The sequence below is a fragment of the Sceloporus undulatus genome, chromosome 1 (genome assembly GCF_019175285.1).
Source record: "Sceloporus undulatus isolate JIND9_A2432 ecotype Alabama chromosome 1, SceUnd_v1.1, whole genome shotgun sequence".
NCBI lineage: Eukaryota > Metazoa > Chordata > Lepidosauria > Squamata > Phrynosomatidae > Sceloporus > Sceloporus undulatus.
The window spans coordinates 290,644,701-290,672,408 of NC_056522.1; the positions used below are offsets into that span (position 1 = coordinate 290,644,701).

General features: G+C 39.3%; 1 protein-coding gene across 5 annotated transcripts in view; it reads right to left on the reverse strand.

Moving 5' to 3' along the window:
* GAS2 (growth arrest specific 2) overlaps positions 1-27,708 on the reverse strand; it is a 154,168-nt gene that overhangs the window by 111,128 nt on the left and 15,332 nt on the right. For 3 of the 5 annotated variants that reach the window (XM_042446128.1, XM_042446387.1, XM_042446214.1), the window contains exon 2: positions 15,728-15,889. In XM_042446128.1, the coding sequence (XP_042302062.1) occupies positions 15,728-15,869 (142 nt within the window). In that variant the 5' untranslated portion in view covers positions 15,870-15,889. Of the gene's footprint in view, positions 1-15,727; positions 15,890-16,360; positions 16,380-20,320; positions 20,403-27,708 lie in introns of those variants that run through there. The other 2 variants (XM_042446469.1, XM_042446293.1) reach the window with 2 other exon arrangements.

Genomic DNA, 27,708 nt, shown 5'->3' on the forward strand with positions numbered 1-27,708 from the left:
TACCAAATTACAAACCACAGGATTCCATAGGGTTCAGTTATGGAACTTAAGAGTGGAATCGCTTCACTCTGACTTTGTAGAATGAAATGATTTTTTTGTGTGTGTGCTAGAAAGACTGGAATATTGGCATCAGATATACTCAACAGAATATGTTGTGTTAATCTTCTTGTTAGCACATAACATGCTGAATGTACTTCAGAAAGTGTTTCCCTATAGAACTGAAGACATAGTGACAGAAGGAAGGGTGTTCTTTAGATATTGAGGCTGGATTTGGGTTCTAAGCCATTTGGGTTTTAAAGGTAAGGCCCAGCACCTGGAGTTGTGTCCAGAAGTAAACTGGAAGCCACTGCAGAATTGGCATAAAATGATTTCAACTAGGTAAACTAGTTAGGATTCCATCAGCAGCATTCTACACTAGCTGGAAGTACGAAAGGTTTTTTTCCCAGGAGGTTTTAAGGACAGCTTCATGTACAACTGTTACTACAATTCAAGATGTAAATCTTTATGTTATTTTCCTCACAGACAACAGCGAATACATGGCTTGGGCCTGAGTTACTTGAGGGAACGCCCCTCCCTGCATAATCCACCCCACACTCTCAGAATAACTGGAAAGAACCAACTAGAATTACAACCAACTAGATTAGTTTCAACTTCCCAAAGAACCTTTACTGTAGTGGCTCCAAAATTATGGAATGGCCTCCCAGAAGAGACCCGTCTTATTACCTCCTTGGATGCTTTCAGGAAGGTAGTTAAGACGGATCTCTTCTGGCGAGCTTATCCACCTGACTTCATATAAGAAATACTGTTCCCTCCTCCTTGAATCTGTAAATTTTCATCCCACTGTCGATTTTGATAGAACACGTTTTAATGGAATTAGTAGTTAAATCTTACTGAAATTTATTGTTATGTTTTGTATATTTTAATAGGTTGTAATCCTGCCTTGATCCACCTGGGAGAGGCAGGAAAATATAAATAAAATTTTTATTATTATTACTATTAATAATTTCTCCAACATTTTTCTGCTGAATGAAAACACAAAGATTTCTGTGCAGTTCCTGATTGCTGTGTCTGCTTAAAGAAGTTGTTCAAGGAATTACTTTGCACAGAGATACGTTTTGCACAGGGAACAGTACCTCCTGGGCAAAATACTCTGTTTCCTATGCACAAAGCCCATTCTCTATGCAAAAAGTTGTTTTCTGTAAAGAAAACCCATGCCAGAAACAAAGCATGGTTCTGAATAAGGAAATGAAACATTGTATTCCTGCCATTCCTATTATAATTTAATCAGGAGGTTACAAGTGCATGGCCATACTGTCCCTACCCAAGAAAAGTTACCTCTAATGCAGTAGCTGGAACTGTTGTGTGACACTTTGGATCACTCAAGCCGTGAAGTTTGCTAATGATAAAGCTGGGTCAAGGAATACCCCCAAGCTACATGCCTACTGTGTTTCCCCGAAAATAAGAAATACCCATAAAATAAGCCGTAGCAGGATTCCTAAACATTTTGTGCAATATAAGCCATACCCCGAAAATAAGACATAGTGATAGGCATGGCTATGCACTGTACTGGTGGAAGGAGGTAAAGAAGACTGCTACCATGTTTCTCTGAAAATACAGTGGTACCTCGGGATACGAAATACCCAGGTTACGAAATTTCCGGGATACGAAAAAATCCCATAGGAAATAATTGTTCCGGGTTACGAATGTTTTTTCGGGTTACGAAAAAATTTTTGGTGCTTTTCGGCGCTATTTCACACGGAATCGCGGCTTTTCCCCATTAGCGCCTATGGCATTTCGGCTTACGAAGGCTTTTCGGGTTACGAAAGCGGCCGCGGAACGAATTAATTTCGTAACCCGAGGGAGCAGTGTAAGACATCCCATGAAAATAAGCCATAGTGTGTCTTCTTGATAAAAAATAAATATAAGACAATGTCTTATTTTCAGGGAAACATGGTATCAGATTACATCATCAATATTTATGCATGACATAGTTCTCTCCAAATCCTCCATTTTGTTGGATTAATTATTGGAATAGAGACTGAATTTAACCAGAGATAGAGAAAGTATTGTCTAACGGTCACATGCTATCCTCCAAGGTTTTTTGATGACCCTCAATGACAGTGCTATGCTTTTCTGTCAAAAAGGGTGAAGTGCTCTTCCTGGAAGTGCTCAAGATGGGCAATATCCCTAAAATAACTCACAGAACCCTCCTGCACTATTTGACATTTTAAAAAACCCAGTTTTTCACAATCAGAACTGCATTTTCTGTACATATCAAAAAAAAAAATTCATTTTTTTGCCCATGCCAGCTTTAAACTATGGTCAATGGTATTCTGCTTTCTTCTGAAAAATTGTTTGAACACAAGAAAAAACATTCAAGGTCAAATTTTATTGCAACTCATATATTGTAGCACAAACCCCTCACTTCTAGCTATGTCTACACTCAAACACACACACAAAAAAATACCAATTCAAAATAAAATGTTGCAGTCTCAGTCCCATGTATAAAAAAATGAGAGATGCAGAAGAAACAAACCTGTTAACATGGCAGAACAAAAATACAAATGAGTTTGGCTAGATAAATAACATGAAACAAAACCAGCTGTGGCTCTTACTAAATATGTTATTCTCTTAGCAATTCTGGATGATTCACATACTGTGGCTTGTTACCATAACATTTTACTTATAAAACTTTAAGTAGCTTGGACTCTGCATAGGCATGTACATCTTTGCTTATTTCATTCTCACATGTAAGAAAAGATAGTTTCAAAAATGTTGTTTCCACTGGGCAGGACTACAAGTGTTTTTGTACATCTTTCAATAATTTTTTTTTTACACTTTGGGAATTTCCCAGTCAAAAAAATATTTGTGCGAAAAGGCCTCAAGGCTTTTTGCAACCCCACCCCCAATGGCTGGCATTCCGTCAGTAATATACAGCAATATAGATCCAACTTAGGCCTGCATGTGTTTCCTTTTTAATCATTGCAGAGCATGGAATTCATTACCTCCCTCTTGCAAAAACCATCCACCCAAGGTTCACTGTTTTCCTGTGTTCCACGCTCAACATAGTCATGTACTGACCAAGGGAGGGCAGAGAGCAGCGAGCTATGCTCTGCTAGCCAGATGCATGTCAATGCAGGGACCCCATGGGACCTCTTTGGTGTCCTTTGGTGCTCTCAGAGGATGATATCACTGTGAGCCCAGCTATCAGAATATAGAAGGCTAGTCCTTGGCTGTCACCCTTCAGCCACTACATGGCTGTGGTGGTGGTGGTGGTGTGTGTGTGTAGGAACACAGTGTATGTCAGGGAATGGTGAGGCTGGGGAGACATAGCTCTGCCTAGTATAACTTCACAGTATGTCTCCTTGATGCAGGAGCTTGGTCAGTTTTGGGAGCAAAAAACAAATACATTATTTCTCCCACAAAAATATTGGGGTTTGTGCAAATACAGATTTATTTAACACACACATGCAAAGTTTTTTATGCAATGCATTTTTCACAGAAATTTTCAAAAATGCAAAATAGTTCATGGATGTTGACCATTTTCTCAAAGGGATATCTTGAAATGTGTTATGATATCTTTTGTCATCAGAGGTGAAAAAACGTATGAGTATTCTTTGTATGTGTAAGTCTGTACTGTAGCATTCCAGTTCTGGGCACTACAATTCGAAAAGGATGTTGAGAATCTGGAGCATGCCCAGAGGAGAGCTACCAAAATTTTGAAGGCCTGGAAACCATGCCCTATAAGGAGAGACTTAGGGAGCTGAGAATATTTAGCTTGGAGAAGAGAAGGTTAAGAGGTGATATGAATGTAGGTACATGCATTAATATTCATCGAGTCATGAAGAAATTAAGGTAGTTGTTTGGATTGTACAATACTCACATGAGGGATGTGTGGGCCTCCATTTGTTCATGGACTTCAGCTCACATCAACCTTACTGAGCAAAGCCAGCTGTGAGGAGTCATGGGAAGTGAAGTCCAACAACATCTGGAGAAGGACACATTTCCCCTGTTCCTGGTTCAATAGCTGTTGTTGGATAAGATGAAGAATCACCACCCCTTTTCTCCTCCTAAAGGCATTTGTAGGGTAAAAAATTGATCCACTACTTGATTGATTGATGTTAATCATTTAAAAAGTTAACATTAAAATACTGCGTGAGTTGGTGAGTAAGTGGTGGAACAATGTCCAGGAAGAAGCCAGAAGACTTTCTGCAGACCTTAAGCTGCAGGAATAAAAGGTAATCCAATTATCTTTTAAATGAAGTATTAAATTTTAACCATGACTGGAATAAGATGTAGTGTCCCAAGCCTCTCCTCACATAATTTGTCAGTTGGAAATTGTGGGAAGAAGTTGTTGCAAACAGCCATGGAGATTGCCATCTGTTTCACCCTGATCATTTAAACCCATCAACACAATGCTTTCTAAATATTTTACTGCTTATTTTAAAATGGGTAGGAAGTAAACACTTCTCTTTCAACTAAAAACGCATGATCTATTGCTTCCCAGGCTCCCATTGGTATCACCTTTCTGTTCTTACTCAGCACCAGGGACCTGCTGAACAGTATGGTGCTTTTGTAGATGTGGGGGGAGCCTCAGCTTATCAGGAATGCCCAGGTAAGTGCCTGCTTCACATATTTGATAAAAAACAGAAGGAGAGGATTATAACACATTGAATGAAGGTCCTCCTGGTGGCAGTGGGTATCCAGTGGCATTGATGGGGACTGGATGGAATCACCAGGAAGAAAGGCAAGGGACATCTGAATTAGTGTCTGCTATCTCTGGTTTGCTATGCAACTTTCTCCCTGGAAATTCTTAATACAATAAAAATGCATAACAATTAAGTGTATTGAAGAATAGTGTCTTATCTTGGTTTGAATGTATTATTGAATTTCTTCTATGTTGACAGAAAAGTGTGTGGCCTCCCCCACCCCTTACTACTACCCTAGGTCTCTAGTTAGACACACCATTTCTTGAGAAATCTGGCCCCAGAGATTTCAGCCCTGAAAAAAAGAAGCAGAGAAAAGCGGAAGGAATGTTTTTGTATATTAAACTCTGTTTTACTGCAAGGCAGAAATCCTGTGTCTGCTCGTATGAAATTCAGCCTCATTTTCAAGAATAATGTACAAGAATAAGAGTAGAACTTCTATGAAAAATGCATAGGGGTAGAAGAAAGAGCTTTAAATGCAACTCCCAAAACAGCTCAAATTCTTAGAGAGCTAGTGGACATGGAACATATGCTTGCTGGTGGGTTGGGAGGGTAGGGATGGAAAGCCAGGACAGCAGGAGCAGGGGGATGCATCATCCTGGAAAAGTCTGGTTTGCTGGAATAATGGTTAAAAACCATTTATCTATAATTAAAAATGGATATAAGCAAAGACTTGCAGGGGAAAAAAGTAGAAACAATTTGAAAGCATAAAAGTCACTTGACAGAAATCATGATTGCAGCAAGGGAGAGTATGGGTCAGATTTAACTATTGCACCAAAATACTTTGGTAATTTTATGTCATATTTGTCTGGTAGCAGCAACATATCATACAGAAATAGTTAACAACTCACTGCAGAAAAGGTACTCAAGATACATTCATTTATCTATAATTTAGACCATGCTTGCAAAGTAGTGTGGTATGTGATAAGTGGATTCAGCATAGTATAGCAGGGGAAAATAATAATTTGAAGATAACAATTACCTGTTATACAAGAGGAAACAGGGATGACAAATGCAATGGAGAGTGAAGGTCTTATCACAACAGTGAAAGAATTTCTTTGAGCACAACACATGTCTGATACAACACCAATGCATCAAACAAAAAAGGGAAAGTATGGCAACTTACTTTCAATTTCATGAACATAAAGCATGGGCAGGAAGTTCTAAGCATCCAAAATATATCTCTCTAATACTTCAATCATCCTTCACCACATTTCCCATAATTAAAGTGAGAAGCATGCCAGTACAAACATTTAGATTATTCAGGAGCCTTGATGGTGCAGGAATTAAATACCTGTATTGCAGCCACTCACTCACAAACTGCAAGGTTGTGAGTTCAACACCAGCCAAGGGCTCAAGCTCAACTCAGGCTTGCATCCTTCTGAGGTGGCTTAAACGAGTACCCAGCTTGTTGAGGATAATTAGATTACACGTTGTAAACCATTTAGGAAGTGCTTGAGTGCACTGATAAGAAATGTACTTGGTATTGCTATTGTTATTTGCAATTAAGAGGTACAAAGCCAGGCTTCACATTTAATTTTTTGCCAATTACTATTTTTTCACACTTGAACTGAATGTGGTAAGTAAAGAAACATGACAAATAAGAGGAAAATACACAGGTGTGTTGAATTCAACTCTGTGAATTGGGATGAGGAAGAAATTTGGTTGATTCATATTGCTCCAGCATTGCTGTGGGTCATGTCCCTCTGGTTTCTGCTCAGTTTTGAACTACTGTCCAGTGAATTTACTCGTGTGTTACTACTGTTTCGAATGTGTTCTTGGGGGACTGTAGATATTTAGGGAGAACAACTTAGGAGTTCCTAGGTAGTCTAGGAATCTTCTGTAAAGATTAGATGTTTAATTAATTTATAAAGTTATTATAAATTAATTAAAGAGGGCTAAGGGCTGGTACAGACCGGTACAATATGCCCGCTTCTTGGTGGTGTGGGAGCGTAGCCTATGGCTGCCGCATGCTCCAACAATACCCTGAAGCTGGCATTATGCCGTCCCAATGCCTGCATGGGGGGCAGCTTTTTGGTGCTCTAGTGGCATGGCATTTAGTCACCACACACCACAGGAGTACAAAAATCTGCATCCACATCAGAAAGGGTTGGTTTTTTTCACCACAAAATGGAGCGGTATTTTGCCGCTTCTTTTTGGACCAGAAAAATGCTGGATTGGGGCCGCAGCATGTAGTTTTCTGTTTCAAAGGGCTCTCTATTTCAGCCCTAAGTAGAGGAATCAAGAGTGGGGAATTAAGACTGCTGGGTTTTATGAGAAAACACAGATATGAGCATACCAGAATCCTGATAGAGGAGAGCGTACCAATGGTATCTCTAATACATTGGTATCTCTAATACAAATTCCATAGGAACAACTTTGAGGGTTCTGTGCATTAGGGAAGATATTTTGTTGAGTAAGCTCTCGACTTTGAAAAATGCCCACCAAAATGAGTTCAGGGACCAGTATTGGAGCTGGGCTATACCCGGATAGTGGTTTTCGGTTCAAAAGCCATGCGATAAAAACAGTGGGCATTCCGAATCTGGCTTCAAATCAGGAGCAGTAAGTTGCTTCATATTGCTGTGTGCTAAGCTCCTAAGATTAGAACACTGAATTTAAAAGAACAAGGAAGGTGTGGGTCATCTTCCAGTTATTGCTGGAAGTAAGCAGAGCTAGGAACAGCTGAGCCCCTTGGGCTCAACTAGTATATTTTCATATCATAAAGGCACACTATGCCTTCCTACCACATAACTCATGACATGTTTTTGACATTTCCTTCAGCTGTAAAATGCCACTTCAAAAAAATACAGAACTTTTTTTCTCTCACTCAGCAGAAAATCAAACACATTGTAGTTTTTAAATGTGTCCTGTAGTAGGCCTAAGGACTTTATTTGAAGATATATTGGGAAGACCATGGGGTCTCCAATACTTTGAAACATAGCTAATTTCAACAAACAACAATAAATGTTTGTTGTTGTAACACCAACAATTTGGCGAGTGAGTTTTAATGAGTTCAAGGCCACTCTATTCAAGGGAAAGGGGAGTTGTAATCCTACATATATGGTGGACATCAGGTGGGAGAAGTCTGGTTCAAATCAATACATGAAAAATAATACACCTCCCAATAGTGCATTTGCTTCTTGCCTTTCATTCCTAACTTATGATCGTAATACTGCACTCATTAGCCTATTGCCTAGATAGTCCTCTTTTTGTGCATTTGAAATTAATCTCTCACCTTCAGTCACCTTGCCTTTGGACACGTCTCTAGAGATTTGCAATAAAATACGAATGAAATAACTCACAGAGTTATTTCCATTTTAGAATGTATGGAAAGAAGCTGATTTCCATTAATTCAAAAATGTGGGTTCAAAAGAGATACAAACATTTCGCTAGGATGAGCAATGTACACACCTGACACTTTTCAGCTTTGGCCTAAATCCAGTGAATTTACTGGAGAACTACTGATATGAATGACATGTTGGCTATTCACAACTAATGTAAGTCTCATTATTTGAGAAGTCAACTCAAGGGCAGCTAACCACATCCACAAACACAAAGCAGGGTTAACACTGGCTTTAATTTTCTAGAAAGAGAACTCAGAGACATAACTATGTTGCTCTGGAATATCAGTGCACAAAGGGATCCTGTAGCACCTTAAGAGACTAACTGAGAAAAGTAAGTTATAGTATGATCTTTTGTAGGCTTGGAATGATGCAGGCATCTGAGGAAGTAGTCCAAGCTTACAAAAGTTCATGCTACAACTTCTTTCACCCAGTTAGTCTCAAAGATGCTACAAAATCCTTTTGCATACTCACTAGGAAAAGTTCATTAATTGCTGCAGTTCTTCATCAATGCACCCATTCTGGCACATAGATAAATTTGGAGACATAGCAAAATACAATCTCTGACTCACAAGAGGTATGGCTGTACCTTTCGACTAGTATTCAATTGTAGCTCTTGCTGGTTGTTGTTGTTGTTAGCTGCCCTTGAGTCAGTTCGGACTCATGGCAACCCTGTGGATGAGAAATATCCAAGTCTCCCTGTTCTCCACTGCCTTGCCCAGATCCTGCAAGCCCCTGCCCATAACCGCCCCAATTGAGTCTATCCATCTGGTTTGTGGTCTTCCTCTCTTTCTCCTACCCTCTACCTTTCCTAGAATTATTGTTTTTTCTAGTGATCTGTGCCTTCTGATTATGTGTCCAAAGTACGATAGTCTCAACTTGATCATTTTAGCTTCCAGGGAGAGCCCTGGTCTGATCTGTTCAAGAACTGATTTGTTTGTTTTCTTCACTGTCCATTCTCCAGCACCACATTTGGAATGAGTTGATTTTCTTTCTGTCTGTTTCCTTCACTGTCTAGCTCTCACATCCATACATGGTCATTCGGAATACAATGGCCTGAATTCAAAAAGGACATTGAGAAACTGGAGCATGTCCAAAGGAGGGCAGCTAAAATGGTGAAGGGCCTGGAAACCATGCCCTATGAGGAATGACTTAGGGAGCTGGGGATATTTATCCTGGAGAAAGGTAGGTTAAGAGGTGATATGATAGCTCTGTTTAAATATTTGAAGGGATATCATATTGAAGAGGGAGCAAGCTTGTTTTCTGCTGCCCCCAAGAACAGGACCCAGAACAATGGAAGCAAGCTGCAGGAAAAGAGATTCCACTTCAACATTAGGAGGAACTTCCTGATAGTAAGAACTGTTCAACAGTGGAACACACTCCCTCAGAGTGTGATGGAGTCTCCTTCTTTGAAGATCTTTAAGCAGAGGCTGGATGGCCATCTGTCAGGGATGCTTTGATTGAGATTTCCTGCATGGCAGGTGGTTGGACTGGATGGCCCGTGCGGTCTCTTCCAACTCTATGGTTCTATAATTCTATGATTCTATGAATGATTCTGACTTTAGTGTTCAGTTGTATGTTTTTGCTCTTCAGTATCTTCTTCAGTTCTTTCATGGCTGCCCTTCCCATACCTAGTTTTCTTATTTCCTGACTGCAGCCTCCATTCTGGTCAATGTTTGATCCTAATATGGGAATTCTTTAACTATTTCAGATTCTTCATTGTTTTATGATGGTTTCAGCATATAAATTAAACCAGTAAGGTGATAGGATGCAGCTTTGCCTGACCCCTTTTCCTAATGGGAACCACTCTGTTTCCTGACAGTGACCTCTTGTCCTTGGTACAGATTCCTCATCAGGACTATCAGATATAGGGGCATGTCCATGTCTTTCAGTGCATTCCCTAGCTTTTTGTGAGCTATGCAGTCAAATGCTTTGCTGTATCTATGAAACACATGCTGATTCTTTTTGGGGGAATTATTTGGTGTGCTCCATTACTCATCGCATGCTTGCAATGTGGTATCTAGTGCCCCTTCCTTTTCCGAATCCTGCTTGCACCTCTGAAATTTCTCTCTCCATGTATGTTTGGAGTCTATGCTGCAGAATGTTGAGCATTATTTTGCTTGCATGTGAGATTAGTGCTTTTGTTCTATAGTTGCTGCAGTCTTTTGTATCTCCTTTCCTGTGGATTGGTATGTATATCAAGCGTTTCCAGTCTTTGAGCCACCTCTTTGTTTTCCATATTTGTTGGCATATTTCAGTTAGCACTAAAGTTGCATCTGTCTATAGGCACTGTAGCAGTTCAATTGGGATATAATCTCTTACCAGTGATTTATTTTTTTTTCCATTTACTTTATTGCAGATTCCACTTCACTTCTTAGAATTAGGGGTTCATCTTCATATGACTCCTCATTCCAAGTATCATTCATTTGCTCATCTCTTTTATATAACTCTTCTGTGTATTGCCCCCAGAGTCTTTTTATTTCTTCTTCTTCCTGTATTATGTTCTTTTTTTTTCCCATAGAGCATCCTTGCCTTGGTTTGAACTTGGCTTTAATTTCTCAGATCTTTTGATAAAGGTCTCTCATTCTTCCCTTTTTGTTGTTTTCTTCTTTTTCTCTGCATTGATCACTGTAGTATTTCTCCTTATCCCTGCATGTCAGACATTGGACAGTTGTGTTCATACTTCTGGCTTTGTTCCTATCTCCCTTCCTATCTTCCCTATCTTCCTATCATCAAATTTTAATTCTTGTTAAGCTTTATAGGAGAATAGAAACTTTAAAAAGCTGTCTGTGAAAAACAGATAACAGGCAACATTCTTATTGAACAGTAAGTTGCTTTAAGCATATGTTAGGTTTTTTAAATTCTTATTTTCATTGTATATGAACCATTATTTGTCAGCTACACCAGTCAGATATTCAGTTCACTGTTTCACCAGTTAGATATCCAGTGGCCATGGGCTCAACATCCTTCTGTACCTCTCCATAGACGTGCCCCAGATTTAGTAAAGTATTGGTGCATGTGCCTGTCAGGAGTGTCATTTTAATAGTGGATGGGAGGAAGAGAGAAAGGAAGGCTTTTAGCAGACCAGGGATGACTTCCTTTGAATTCAGAACAAGATAAATTGCAAGGGGAAAAACAATGGTTATTTAAGAACATATATGTGACTTTTAAAATTAACTATCTTTATAGTAATACAATTTACAGCAAAAGTTGATGGCTGTTCACCTCTAATGCAAAATGAATATCATATAGGATCATTGTTGTGCTTTTTGCACATTATTAACTTTGTGTTATTAAAAAGGACAATTTTGCAGCCTGGGATTGTAGGCAAGAGATTTTGTGTCTCTGGTGCGTGCATCTAAAATTCAGGCCCCTGAAATGTTCACAGCAATAGACCATTCATGCTACCAGATTATAACATTATTATACCACTTTAACTGCCAAGGCAACATCCTATGGAATCCAGAGAGTTGCAGTTTAGGAAGGGACATTTACAAATCTCAACCCAAGGGCTCTAGGGCATCACCAAACTACAAAACCCATGATTCCACAGGATGGAACCATGGCAGTTAAGGTGTAATCATAGTGTTATATTTCTGTAGTATAAATGGGCTTCAGGGCTGTGCATGGTGTAATTTGTGGCGGCATGTGGTGTATAAACTCCCCATGTAATTTGAAGCATGTAAAAGGTATCTTCAGATGAATGCAGAAATAAATAACCCATAAGAATTATAACCAAAATAATTACTTGACATATATTTAGTGCTTCCAAGTGTATCTTGGAGCTGGGGTCTTTGAAAGACCGCCTCCTCCTGTATGAGACTCCTTAGAGTTTGAGATTCTTAGCAGCCCCAGGAGGTGAGCATGGACAGCACATGGGATGGAAGTTTGAGCTCCCTCCCAAGGGAGGTACAACTGGCTCAATGCTCATGAATTTCCAGCAGGCAGCCAAAACTATTATTCACTCTGGCTTCTGTTTTCTAAAACTTGCTTTTCAAGTTGGCTAGTAAAATTGTTTTTCTCCTGTTTTAAAGGATGTTCTATCTCTCTTTCTTTTAAATGTACAGTGCTTTGGAGGTCCTGGTAGGACATAAAAACAGTCAATCAATCAATCAATCAATCAATCATGTGTCTATCAGTCAAGTGTTCAAAATGTTTTATGTGTGTTATCCAATGGTAATACTTAGAAAATTACTGGTAAATGGATAATGGTATCCATATGGTAAATGATAATTGTTCCCCATACTGCAGGTGGGAAAGAAGCTGAGAAGGATAGTTTGTCCAAGACCACCTTCTGAGTTGATGACAGAAGGAAGATGTAAATATGGAAATTTTCGCTTTGTAGTGCAGTCCCTTACACCAGACAAACAGCAGATAAATCATTCGACATGTATTGGAAGGGAATTGATCTGGTTCTAAGAACAATCTTGCTAGTCTAGGCAGCCACTGTCTAATATAAATTATATATTTGTATTATAACAGATATTATTGTGTTTCCTCTGCCAGGTGGCAGAGCAGTGGGGAGTTCATGGGGAAGTGCTTGCTATTCTGCTGATAGCATCTTGCAGTTAAAGTATCTGATCATGATACAGAATCATAGAATTGGAAGAGACCACAAGGTCATCCAGTCCAACTTCCTGCTATGGAGGATGACACAATCAAAGCACTCCCAACAGATAGCCATCCAGCCTCTGTTATAAATTTCAAAAAAAAAAGAAAAAGAAAAAGAAAAAGAAAAAGAAAAAAAGAAAGAAAGAAAGAAAGAAAGAAAGAAAGAAAAGAAAAAGAAAGAAAGAAAGAAAGAAAGAAAGAAGGAAGGAAGGAAACACCACCACAGTTTGAGGCAGTGTATTCCATTGTTGAACAGATCTTACCATCAAGTCATTCTTTCTAATATTTAGGTGGAATTTCTTTTCCCATAGTTTGAATCTCTTGTTCTGTGTCCTAGTCTCTGGAGCAGCAGAAGACAAGCTTACTCCATCCTCAATGTGCTATCCCTTCAAATATTTAAATGTGGCTATCATGTCAACTCTTAATTGTCTCTTCCCCAGGCTAAACATACCCAGCTCCCTAATACTCTCCTCATGTTAAAGATGTTAAACACATTTATCACACTGGGCACTTCAGTATTTTGCACCATTTTGGAGACAATCAAAGTTACACATATGCCCAAAGAAGCCTACAGAAAGAAACATGTGAGGTTACAAACAATCATGCATTCTTTATTCAAAATTGAATGGATTCTGTTTTAATATTTGGTTGTTGTTGTTATTAACTGACTTCAAGTCAATCTTGAGTCACGGTAACCCTGTGGATGATTCATATCCATGGCCTTCTTGTTAGAATCCATCTAGCAAAAGGCCTTCCTCTCTTTCTACTTCCCTCCATTTTCCCTAGCTTTATTGTCCCCCCCCCCCCCATGAATTGTGCCTTCTCATGATGTGGCCAAAGTACAACAGCCTCAGTTTAATCATCTTGGCTTCCAAAGATATTTCTGGCTTGATCTGTTCCAGGACCCATTTGTTTGTCTTTTGGGCTTTCCACAGAATCGTTAGCACTCTTTTCCAACACCACATCTCAAATGATTTGATTTTCTTCTATCCACTTTCTTAAATGTCTAGATCTCGCATCTGACTTTTGTGCTTAGTTGTATATATTTGCCCTTTAGGATCTTGTCTAGATCATAAACTGCAAAGATATACATCTGAGTACAAAGGTTAGAATCATACAATCCAATGTACAATTGTACATGCAAGCCATCCTAATATAGAATGTGTTTTAGGATTCTGCTTTGGTAGCAAATATGAAATAAATCAACTGAATCCAATCTAGATCAGTTGTACTTAGCCAAGATCAAAATCAATGTGAAAATGACTGTCATAACCTAAATTCCATTGCCCTCATGGGGAATTAAGAGAAAAAAATGTCTAGATGCAATCCACTGTGGCACACAACTTCTAGTTTCTGATGTAAAGCATACGATATATCAGTCCCTCTAACAGTTAACTTGATGAGTGGTAACAAATATGTAGCTAAAATTGTGTGGTTAAGAAAGGAGAGGAATATATCCTCTTGCTTGTGAAAACTCAGTGGTTTAAAGAACTACTGTACTAAAATACTTTTTTTACATTTAAAAGTCCCCCTAAGTGGCAAAACAAACAAACAAACAAATTTTCAAAGGGCGTGGGGACTGAATATAATTAATATCAATGCATCTTAAGTAACAGCCAGAAAGGTAATTTGGAGAAGTAGGGAATAAAATCTTTGCTTGGAGGAAATTGGCTCATTGAACATCAGAGAAAAGATGCTGCAACCCTTTGTTACAAGTTTTATTTGAGAAAATTATTTCAAAGTTTCAAGACAATTGATATTCTGGAGTAGAAAGCCCCACAATTCTTCCCCCGTTCCTAGATGTGAAAAAACAAGTTAAACAACAAACCATTCTGAATCCTTTCATGACATTCTGCTGTCTAAGGCAGACAAATCACTTTGCCTAATAGTAGAGCAGCCCTGCTTCAGGCCGTCTGTGGCAGGTGCCTCAATACATCACATGGAGAATTGTTGTGGAAGCAGCACGTAAGTACCACATGCCACACTTCTACTACTGTGTACATAAGACTCACAGCATTCATGATTAAGGTTACCAGGCATCAGGGCATCAACTGATGTCTCAGAAAATAGCAGTGCTTCTCCAGTTCTATGGACAATGAGACAAATCTCCACACACTGGAGGAGGATGCTTGATTTTTTAAAGGCCGGACATCCATCTCCATCCACCCAAGCTAGTGTCAAGTCCTCCAGCTCAGTGTGAAAGTATATGCACTGGACTTGTGCAGCCACAGTGCACCAAAGGACGGAAGCAAGAGGGAGAGCTGGGGAGAGAAATGGCTGTATACACTTGGACCCATCATGCTACAGTATTTCATTATTCTTCCTGATGTACAAGTCTGACATCAGCAGTGCAGGACCTGGGTGAGGGGAATCCCTGACAGGAAGCAATGAATGTTGTACAGTGTCCAGAAGCTAGGCAGGATCTTTAAAAAAAACGTTATGTGGGCTGTAGATAAAGGCCATGAGGTTTGTGAGACCTGAGGGAATGCCAGCACCTTCTGCAGCTATTGGACACATTTTACTGCCTGCCTGGTCACCAATAAATAGAGAACTAAATAAATTAATCTGTGGGATTTTTTTTTCTTTTTTGGCCTTGGGTTGCCATATTTTCTAGTTATCCAACTTTCAGCCCATTTATCTCAACTGCTCTAGCATCTCTTCCCATAATCAGCCCATCTAGAAGCACTGTCTGTTCGTTGCAAGGACTCAGCTCACGAAATCACAAGATCCACTCCTGTGACATCACAATGATCTGTTGTCTGATCTCAGGCTTTGGCTCTGATATCTTAGAGAACTGTATACTACTGAGCTGGCAACACTATAATGTGCTGTCATTTCAAGTAAATGGTAATAATATGTTCATGTTGCAGTGAATTTACAATCTGGGAAAGGTGATGAATTTATCATGCTACACAATGCCATAGGAGTGGAGAAGAGATGGACTTTAGCAAGTTAACAATTTATTGAGAGCAAATCTTTCTACTTGTGCTTCAAGAATAAAACAACTGCATTATCTGTTGCTGCTTAGAAACATCCAACAATAATTTCACTGTTTAAAAACAATCTCACCAAGCAGGTTTGTCAGCCATAGAGCCAAATCCTCCTTCATTGGTAACAAATTAGCCTCATGTCTGCTGGCCAGCCACTGGCTATACTGGTGCATATCGGAGAGGCCAGGGCCTCGGGCCTTCGGGCTCAAGGTAGTGCACATCCTTTAACCGCTGGTGCTACCTATTTTTCAGAAAGAAAAAAGAAAAGGGGGGGGGGGGGGGGAAAGAAGTGACTTAGCATGATTCATGAAGCACCATATTTTTTTTATTAATCACAGCTGTGAATGGTTAAGATTCAATAGGAGCATAAAGTTGAGGATGCCAAACAGAAGTCCATTCCATGAAAATAATGTATATGACAACAACCATGTGTTTCTTACTATGATTTTATTAATGGCCTAAATCCTGTTGTTAGTCCTGTCTAGAGTAGACCCATTGACTATTGGGTCAACCTACTGTCTATTGTTGACTACTGTCAACCTATGTGTTGACTCAGCATTCAATAATTGATTGAATGGTCCTAGTCTAGGTGAGTGTAACTAGCAGGGTGCCATCTGTAGTTGATTATTATTATTATTATTATTATTATTGAAATGGAACATTGCTGATGGTCTAGGAACACAGACAAGGTGAATATTTTTGTCATACTTACCTTGGTATACATGTTGCCAAAAATCTCTGCAAGCAGGGATAAAAAGAAGTAGTTATTAAATTAAAATTGGGTAAAAAAAAACCAAAAAAAAAGTGGTTAAGCAGAGATAAATTGTGTAACCAAAATTATTGTAATAAACGGGACAAATTCCTCATAACAGAGTCAGTTTGACATCTGAAGAAAAAGGATATAATATATATTGGCATATATATTTATATAACCCTGGAAGGGCCACAAAGTAGTTGTACACATTGTTTCTGTTCTACTAAGAGCTTATACAGATGAAGTGGGGAAAAGAAAGAAAGTCACTGGTTTTGTTCCTGTTCCACCTGGTCATTTATTTATTTTTAGAATTCTACAGGATGCTTTCTCTACTCTGAGGTATTTCCCGATAACTCCCAGCTCTTACAAGGACTTCCCAATGTACAGAGATCTTGTAGTACCTTTGAGACTAACTGAAAGAAAGAAGTTGGCAGCATAAGCTTTTGTAGACTGAAGTCTACTTCCTCAGATATATGCATATAAGGAAGTAGACTTCAGTCTATGAAAGCTCATGCTGCCAACTTCTTTCTTTCAGTTAGTTTAAAAGGTGCTACATCATCTCTCTACATACTGATTCTACAGAGTAACATGGCTATATCATTGAATTCAAGAATATCCCAAGACAGCAGATTTCATGAACTTTTTCTTATCTGGAAAACTCAAGGTCAGTTTAAATTAAACCAGTATTTCCCAAAATGAAATATACCTCTCCATGGCAGTGTATTTCTGTTATCCCAAAGCTAGCTAAGATGGCTGTGCCAAGAAAGATAACAACTCTTTCCAGGAAAACAGATTCAACAAAGACCAGGTAAGGGAAAGAGTAATTCTAGCAATAAAAGAAAATGATCTAAATGCTTAACTAGTGTAATATTTTAAGGAGATCATGGGCATGAATTTATAGAACCTAAACAGAACAGTGGAAGATAGGGAGTCTTGGAGATGAATCATGACTCAGGATCGACTAGAAGCTGATTAACAACAACAACAGCAACAGACAACGACATTTAAACACTTTTACTATAACTCCTGATAATAATGAAAACAGTCTCAGTGGAAATTGGTAAAGACAATTTTTGGAAGTCTAGATGTGACATTCTGTGTATACTCATGTATATGTCTGGAAATTTAAATAAAAAATTGACCCAAACAAACTTAGTCAACTCTTGCAAGGATCAATGTAAGTATTGTACCTTAACTCTTATTTAAAAACAGGAACTTTCCCCTGGTGAAAGGCAAGAGTGTAATCTGTCCCGGAAGCACTGACCTCTCTCAACTCTCTTATCCATCCAGCCTTTAGTGTGAGCATAAACAGTTATGCCTGCTGAAATTTTGTAAATTCTTTGGCATTGTTTTCTTTTGCTTCATCTTTTAGATCTTTTGTTATATGCCCCTAAATTTTAGCATCAACTTATCCACGGGTCATATCAAAATCCATAATTTTGGCCCCAAAGCCTGCCCTCAATTTATACATGAGGTTGACATGAGTGAGGGAAACCTGGGCTAGTTCAAGTTTGGTTTTGAAAACCGTGAATATGCAGTTAAAATCAAAACAAAAAGAACTGGAAAGTCTTCATACTCATATGGACTTTTTCTTATCAGGATAATTCCAAAGTTGATCTTTGTAAACATGACCTCTTCTTTCCCTCTGGATTCTTTCTGAATTTTTTTCAGTAGTGCTTTTTCAGAGTTATTGTACCTTCACCTAGATCGCAGATCTATTGCTGTTTTAGTCTCCCATAGCCCACTGAACATCATTCCTTACTTTAATAAATCCCGATATTTTCTCCCATTCTGTCCATTTTGTTTATTTAATAAGATTAACTTATCCACCAATAACAATATAATCCACATTCCTAAGAAATATCTTTTTTTGTTCCCCACTGCATTTCAAATGCCTCACTTGGAGTAGAAGCTAGGAAGGTTCTCTAGAAGCTCACACCTAGTTTCATTTAATTAGCAACTGATTTAAACAAAATGTAAATCCACCAGGCCTTGATTTTATTGGATAATTTCTCCTCCAGATAGGTGAGAGCTGTTGAGGAGAAACTACTGTGATATGGGCTTTCCTCATCAGCTCTACCAAATCTGAAATCCAACCAAAGGATTTGGGATGGAGGTCTAGATAAAACATGTAATCTAAGATAATAGGCAGCTAGGAATTCTAATAAAATTTTATCCCAACTAGTTTCTTTATGCTCTAGAGGTTCCTATATGCTGCAGAGCCTTGATCCTAGCCCATTTTTACACCTTAACATCAGTCTCCTTAGAGAAGAAATACATATTCCGCCTTACTCCCAAAGTGTCTGCCCCTCTCAGTCATTCATGGCTGAAGCAGTGGAACACACACTTCTTCCCTGCCTGTACTACAAGGACATCTGCCTTTTATATATTACCCTCATTTTAGCAGCTATTCTTGGAAGAACCAATAATTTCATTGTGCTGCTGCTGCTGCTGTGCTATGTACCTCCAAGTCATTTCAGACTCATAGCTACCCCATAGGCTATCATGGGGTTTTCGTGGCAACATTTGAAAGAGTGTGGCTTGTCCAAGGTCACCTAGTGGGTTTCCATGGCTGAGTGGAGATTCAAACCCTGGTCTTCATAGTCCTAATCCAATGCTCAAAACCACTGGCTCCTTTTTTTCCTCTTTAAGAGTTTATTCATGAAATTGCTATTACACTGACAAAATTTTCTGCTCTAGTTTCTTCTACTAGCAACCAGCTAATATCAGGCTCATCTAAGTTCTTTATGGAAGACACTTATGTTACTATCATTATATGCAAATGAATTAAAATTTTCCTGGATTTTTAATCTGTTCCTCCACATTTTGTACTTTTTTATTTTCTAACAGTGACATCTGATCTTATGACTATAATGAAGTTATGCATGTAACAAGATCAACTAAATTCATACAACAAATTAACCAGATCCGATCACAACAAGATTGTGTGCTTAAGCCTCAGTTTTTGAGACACAAAGAGTATTTAGTAGAGGTGAACTCTCCTTCTTCCCCACCTCTCTGGTATCAGAGGTCATGTGACGGGGAAAGTGCCTGGTAACAGGTAAGCTGCAGGCAACATAGGGTTTACAACCATATGCATTTTACTCCCAAATTCAGGATGGCTGCTTTGCATGTGATAGCAACACAAAAGCCCTGTTGGTTTAGACCAGAAGCTGGTATAGTGGCACTCTTTGCTGAGAAACCCAGTGTTCTAGTTGTTTGAGCATTGGACTATGACTCTGGGGAACATTCAAATCTCCAGTCACCCATGGAAACCCAATGGGTGACTTTAGGCAAATCACACACTCTCATCTTCATAATAAGGTAAAGGCAAAATCCAGAAACAGGGTGGGCTGGTGGTGTCCAACATTTTGTTCATATAAGGACCAACCAGTCGCTCAAAACTGCAGCCTCCCATCAGGACATGGGTGCAATTGTACCCTCTGTCCTTCATTCCCCACCAACAGATTGAGAGGGGCATACTGCCTTTGAAACTGGAAATGATAGTTTTCCTAATTAGTAGCCATTGATGGCCCTATCCTCCATGACTGTATCCAATCTCAATTTAAAGCTTTTCAAATTGGTTTCCATCACATCATCTTTGGAGAGTGAATTCCACAGTTTGATGATGTGCTGTTTAGAGAACCAGACTGCTATTACGGTTTGAGTGTTGTGGACTATGATTCTAGGAGAACAGGGCTGCATCTGGGAATTGTAGTTTTGTGAGACATTTAGCTTTCTCTGCCAGAGAGCTCTGGTGCCACAATGGACTACAATTCTCAGAAGTCCATAGCACTGAGCCATGGGAGTTAAAGTGGTGTCGGCCTGGATTGTCTCTGCAGTGCAGGTGCAGCCCGATATTGAAATGAAAACTCACTGACATTCAGCAAGCCACACTCTGAGCAACAGTAAGCTTACACAAGTACTTCTTTTTCTCTGTCCTGAATCCCCAGTCATCCAGCTTAAGTGGATAACCCATGTGTGAAGAACAAGCAGATTTAGGCCAGGATAGCAAAAGCCAATCCAGAGTCAGCTGGCATCAGCCAATAGAATGCTGGTTGGGAGGAGATTAAAAAATCAGTTGCTGACAGTTGGGGCCAGTTAGGGATTTGGTGTCAGACCAAGAAGGTTCTGTCACATCCAGTGAGGGACTTGGGATACCTATAGAACTCTGAGAAAGGGACTTACTGTAGTATAATATCCTGCGGGATAATGTTAGCATTGGTGTCTGCTTCAGAACTGAGTTTAGGAAAATAACCTAATATAAGGACTGGGAGGGTCCTGGATAGCAGTATCTATTATTCTCTAAAGAGAGTGTTGGGAAGTAAACTGTATCTGTAATGAAGTAACTGAGAAAATAAGACCTTAAAGTCATTTGTGCATAAAATATTTCAACAAGCCACTGCCATCCACCGGCCTGAGAGGAAGGAGACTCTGCCCTCCATAATTGCCATCCGCCGGCCTGAGAGGGAGTTAACCAGGCAGGTCCAGCTCCATCAAGACTAGCCTGGAAGAAGGAAGAGCCCTCCCTCCAATCCATCTGCCTTGGTCCAGGCCTCAGAGGGAGAGAGAACCACTGGACCTCATCCCCTTTCCCTCCACCATTCCCTTCTCCTTTTGTGTCGTGTCTTTTAGATTGTAAGCCTGAGAGCAGGGAACTGTCTGATTAAAAACAATAACTGTAAGCCACCCTGAGAGCCATTAGGGCTGAAGGGCAGGATATAAATACCTAAATACCTAAATAAATAAACAAGTGAAACATTGTCAAACTGATGTTCAAATAAAGTTTTTGTTGTTGTTCAAGAAGGGCTTGTCTGGAGTTTAATATTTACCACGCTACTAGTATTTCAACCAGATTTTAAGCGTAAAGGGATAGTTTACACATGGTGGCAGGATCACAAGTGAAATAGAATAGTGTTCACCAGTAAAGCATCCTTGGCATAATTTGCTGGCAGTGGTGGGATAAAAAGACTCAGGGTGCTGTCATCCATAACGAATAGTATTTACATTATTATTATTATTATTATTATTATTAATAATAATAATAATAAAACTATTCTACACCAATTCAGATTGACAGCTTTACATTTCCCACATCATATAAAATGCAATATCCACAACTGAAAGTTAACTGTGTGTGAAAAAGTATAAAAAGTATCTTCACACCATGGTTCTAGTTTTGTTGTTGCTGTGTCTTCAAGTCATTTCTGACATAGGGAAATCCAATGGCAAGCCCATAGTGGATTTTTCTTGTTGCAATTTATTACCACTGCCTTCCTTTGAGGCTGAGAGAGTGTGACTTGCCCAGGGTCACCCAGTGGGTTTCCATGGCTGAATGGGGATTTGAAACCTGGTCACCCAAAGTCCTACTCCAAAACTCAAACCACTGCACCACACTGAATCTAAAAGCATAATACAAGGTGTTGGTTATTACCTATAAAGCCCTAAATGGCTTGGGCCCAGGGTATCTGGAGGACCGCCTCTCTCCGTACAATCCGCCCCGCACACTCAGATCATCAGGGCAGCTATTGTTAACCGTTCCAGAGGCGAAATATAGTTCTACCACCAGGAGGGCTTTCTCCATCTCAGCCCCCAACCTCTGGAACGCGCTGCCCTTCGAGCTCCGCTCAGCCACCTCCCTAGCCCAATTTAGGAAGGGGCTAAAGACCCACTTATTTGAACAAGCTTACCCCTGACCAGCTACTCTCCCCCCCTCCCCTTGTCAGCACTGTCTTGCCGGCATGGACATTTTATTATTTTTATTAATCTGTTTTTAATGTTTTGTATGACCTGTTGTTATATTGTTGGAACTGTTGTTCACCGCCCTGGTTTTTAGAAGGGCGGTATATAAATAAAGTTTTATTATTATTTATTATTATTATACTGGCTCTAGTATTATGAGGGTTAAATATTCTTCCTGTTTATTTTCTCCACACTATGCTATTCTATACATCTCTAAATGCCTCCCTTTACTCACTCTGTTTCTTAACTAAACAGATTTTTTTTCTTTTAAAAAAAGAAAAATTGGTGTGCCATTATGAATTAAAAGAAAAGATTAGCTTAATCCTAAAAAGTTAGCCAAGTGAGAGAGCTGGACGTGGTCCCAGTCAACGGGCAGGGTCCAAAGGGGAGCATGATGATCTGTCAGTTTGCATCAGGATTAGAACCTAATAATCTTACAGATTACATTACTATGAGCAGGTGGAAATACACAGGGAATCTGCAGCCTCTCTCAAAGGATCAGTAAGAGATGATACTGCCTGTTGGTTTTTTTGTAAGTAGCAATATGGCCTGTATGACTGCCAAATGACTGCAGGGCGCAAATCACATCATTCAGCCATGAAAGGCTCCTTGCATACTGGAAGAGGGTGAAATGATAAAACAGAGTGTTTTGCTAGTACAGAGAAAATATTAATAATTTTCTTTCCCCATTTCTTCTGCTTCAGGACTTTTTAAAATCTCAATTACATATTTCTTTTGAAAAGCAAAATACAGTCACCCTTCTTATACACAATTTTTTAATACACGGCATCCACGCTTTGAAAATATTCTAAAAAAGTATAAATTTCAAATATCAAACCTTGATTTTCCATTTTTTATATGGGACACACATTTTGCTATGGGTCCAGTGTAACATATTTTAAAAACAGAACTCAGCAGCTTTTCTTCATCACAATTAATCCTTCCTTCCAGACAACTTGCCAAGATAACTATTAGAGCCAGCATAGTGACATATGCAGCCCAATTCTATGTACAACAAAGTCTCATTTAGTCCATATTGATTTCCAAGCTAGAATCACAGTGGCTGAAGTAGCTGTAAAGTTATTATGTATTCAGTTAATCGCCAATATGAGTTCAACTATGAGTCAGTAGCTCTCAAATCCTAATCTCGTAAAACAAGGGGCACTGGAGATCCCAAATTATTGAAAAAAGAAAAAAACGCCATTTTTTTTGCCTTTTGTTTTGGAAGGATTTTAAAGTGACAACAGTTTGCAGGAAATTTCATTTTTCTAACTCTTTGTAAAGAGACAACAATTATTTTATTTCAATAAATTCAATGAGCAGGACTGTATCCAATCATGCCTTCAACAGACTCATGGAAATCACTGAACTTATACATGATATTGACTTCCAGGGGTTTAAGCTCATATAATAAAGTCCTGTGTGCAAAAAGCTGGGGGGGGGGGGTTGCACTAAATGACCATGTGTGAATTTTGTGCATAGTGAGTCCAAAGGTGCAAATAGACTTACTTGCAGTGGGAAGAAAATTGTTAAAATTACCCTTTGCTTCCTTTGAAAAGAGATGTTGCGAAGCATTACTTCCCTAGAGACTTATGGTATATATTCCATACACACAAATTCCAAACATATAAAAAATGGAAGTGGCTAAAATGCATTTGATTAGCAAAGTTTCTTCAATTTTGCTAGTTTAGCAGCACAAATATAATCTTCCTCCTCCCATTTTTCATTGTCAGGAACATTTTTTAATAAAAAAACAAGGAAACAAACATGTGAGTTTGCCCACCTTTATCGTCACAACAACTTCACAAGGTAGAGCACGGTGATGCAGGCTAAAGGAAAGTGATTAATATGAGACCACTCAGTACATTGCAGGATTTACCAGAGATACAAACCCCACTCCTTCTGGTCCCTACTCAGTATGATACCCATTACGCTTCTTGTATGTGTATCCCTTATTAGAAACCACTGCAGCCTAGTGGTTTGAATGTGGCCTAGGACTCAGGGTTTAAATCCCCATTCAGCCATGGAAAACCACAGGATGACCTTGGAAAGTCACACACTCTCATCCTCAGAGTAAAGCAACAGCAACCCTTGTTGGAATAAATCTGGCCAAGGAGAATCATATGATATGGTTGCCATAGCTCAGAGTTCACTTGAGGGCCCATAAGAAATGCTTTATTAATTGTAATGATTTAATAAATTTCTGTGGTCTACAATTTTAGAAATTAGTAGAACCCCTCATGAAAGATAAAGCCCACTGAAGAGTTCTAGGTCAAAATTACAAAATGCCTTTACAATATGTACCACTGTTACAAAATATATTATTCATAGAAAGTTGGTATTCTTCTAGCACAATCAAGACAAGTAAGAATCTACCTCCATCTCCCAATGGAATAGAGTGCCTGAAACACTTACCTCTTTATTGCTTTATCCCAGTAATACACCTTCTTGACAAACCCTTCACTAAGCACTTTCACTGTGAACAAGTCTTTATTTACACTCTGTTCTGCTGAACCTCCTATTTATGCAATGTTCTCTCTTTATCTCCTCACCAATAGTAATGAGGCATCTCTAATTCTTGACCTTATTGTCTATGTCAAAGATTCAGTACAGAGTAGTTTACAGTACACCTAATGGCATGTAACAATTTCAACAAGCTGGAAGGCTACCTTCCTCCCTATTCACTCCTGCCAAACAGTGAAGTTTTTATGTTCCTAGACAGTAGTGCATTTAGTTTTCTGAGTATTGTCGCCCCACCTAGTAGCTTGCCAGCTCTGCAATTCAAACTGTCTGCTGATGTTTGTCTGTGATCACAAATGATAAGCAAGGAAGGTCAGGTGAACCTTTGCTATCATTCGTGATTCTCTCTCTCTCTCTTTGGCACTAACAAGCAAAAATAATATGAGCAGTGGCTTGAAACCATCTACGGGTAGAAGAAGTGGATTTGTTCACAGAATTATAGTAGGTAACGCTTTGAAAATGATCTTTTTGGTTCCGTTCCGGGGATGCAATGACCAAGGACAAAGCTTTGGCTTTTTATTAAAGCATAACTTTTTGTTAAAGTTTTTGGGAACTAATGAATTTCAAATCTGAATATATACATGCTTTTAAATTGTAGTTTTTAACATGGCTTTAACTGTTGCTATTAATGTGATTTACATTGTTACTATGTTTAAGATGTTTTTTTATTTTGTTCACATTATTATTGTATGCCACCCTGAGATAGAGTGAGATAGAAGAGCTCAAATAAATAAGTATATAAATAAAGTGCTATGTTTTGATACCTTGGTGGTATGTCATCTGTTTCCATCAATGTCTTGTTCACTCAAGGGGACTTTGTTCTCAATAAACATGCAAAACTGGTAATTACCTCCAAAATGAAGGACATATTTCTTGCTCAAGCGTTATACTTTAAGTCAAGTTTACACGGTCATTCTGAATGCACAGACCAAAGGAGCTAAATAATATAAAGCTGTACAGAATTGTTTCATTTTGTTATCAGTTGTCTGTAATAAACCTTGGAAGATCCTAATATTCATCATTGTTAAGGTAGCATCTTTGGCCCAGTACAGATGGGCCCGGTGTGGCGTGCTGGTGCCGTATTAGGGTTAAGGGAATGTGTGGCAACCGCACAGTCCCTAACCCTAATATGGTGCTGTGCTGTAACAATGGCGGTGTCCTGTATAGATGGGCGCCGCCACTGCTACATAAGCGCTGCATAGTGTCTGCATAGCACCACATGGCGCACTAGTTACACCGCAACTGTGGCATAAAAAGAACCCGTTTTTTGCAGGTTCTTTTTCTGCCGGTGGGAAGCCGCGCAGTTTGGCAGCTGCAGCTTCCCACTGGTGGAAAAACTGTTGCTGCCACTCCGAACTAAGAACAAGGTATGTACTGAGCCTTTGAATGTTGAAAGTTCTTAATATACATTTTCTCAGTACTTTTTACTACAAAGCAAAAAATTAGGAATATGAAACACGGGGGCCTCCAGATGTTTCTGGAGTACACCACTAGCTCTTCTGCATCAAGCTCATGGGAGCGGCAGTGCAATAATATCTGGAGGGCAAATGTTCTCCACCTGTGCTGTAAAGTAAACTAGTGTTGAAATCTCAGTATAAAGCATATTATGGGCACAGAACATAGGGCACAATATTGAGCTCCAAAAGTGGGAGAATATATGGAACAAGAAGCCGAAGTAGACCACAAGTCAGGATAAAAAAGAAAAGGTTTATAAGATGATATATAGGTGGCATTTACCACCACAGAGATTTGCTCATATGTATAAAAACTCTAAACCTAACTGTTGGAAGTGCTCCTATGTAACAGGTTCATATTTCCATACATGGTGGACATGCCCAGAAGTGTCCGGGAAAGCAGCCAAAGGGCTGATAAGGCAGCTAGTTCTCAAACAAACAACCCCCTCCCAGCACAGCAAAGTCAGTGTAAGCTACACAGTCCTAGAGAGTTGCAGTAGCTTTACCAAAAGGGATTACCAAGAGAATTGTCAGACGGTCCAAGGTTCAGGGTAACAGATAGGCAGGTCGATGAAGCAGTCCAAGGTCAAGGTTTCCGGGTATTCAAGACAAGAAGCCAAGGAGCCAGAGACAGAGTCTTTCCCCTAAAAGAGTTAGATATCCACTGGCAAAGAACCACACATGCTCCAAGTGCTTAAGAAGGCAAGGAGCTGGCCTTCAGCTGTGCCTGATTACGAAGACGCTTCTGATAAAGCCTCCGAGATCTTCGAAGGCCCTCTCTTTCTGCTCGACGCTCATTGAAGGTAGGCACACTGCCCAGATCCTCCTCCATGTCCACAGCCTCGGCACCAGGCAAACTTGACTGCTGAACCTCTGGAGGGGCCATAGACTCTGCTCCAGCAGAACTAGGGCCAGCCTCTGGCTCCTCCATTACAGGTTCAAGCCCCTGGGGCTCTGGCTCCTCCATTATAGGTTCAGATCCCAGAGGCTCTAGCTCATCCTCTGAGTCCTCCAAGCCATCTTCCAGGCTGGGCATGACAAGAAGTGAAAAAATACTGGCTATGGTTTTGAGAACAGACTTAAAGATAGAAATACCTTTTATACCAGAACTTTTTTTTGTTAGAAATGGTTGATAGTAAAATAGAAAAAGAACATGGAAAATTACTTTTTTATTTACTAACATGTACTAGAATAGTATTTGCACAGAAATGGAAAACAGAGACAGTTGTAACGATAGCTCAATGGTTAATGAAATCTTTTGAAACAGCTGAGATGGATAAGAGGACATGTTGGATGAAGGGAAAAACTGAGGAGAGTATAAAAAAGGATTGGACCATATTTTTTTATTACATGAAAAATCACTGGAAAGATGTTATAATGGTCTGATAAGAAAAATGCGATAAACGGGACAAATATAAAACCTTTAAAAACCCTAATTCAATGCAAATTTACTCAAGGTTAAATACAAAGATGGTTTAAAGGAAAATCCAAAAAAAAAAACTAATGCAAAAAAAAAAAATAGGAAAAAACAAAGTTATTGTTAAGTTTGCGGGAATAATGGTTTTAAGATAAAACAATAACAATCTAAAG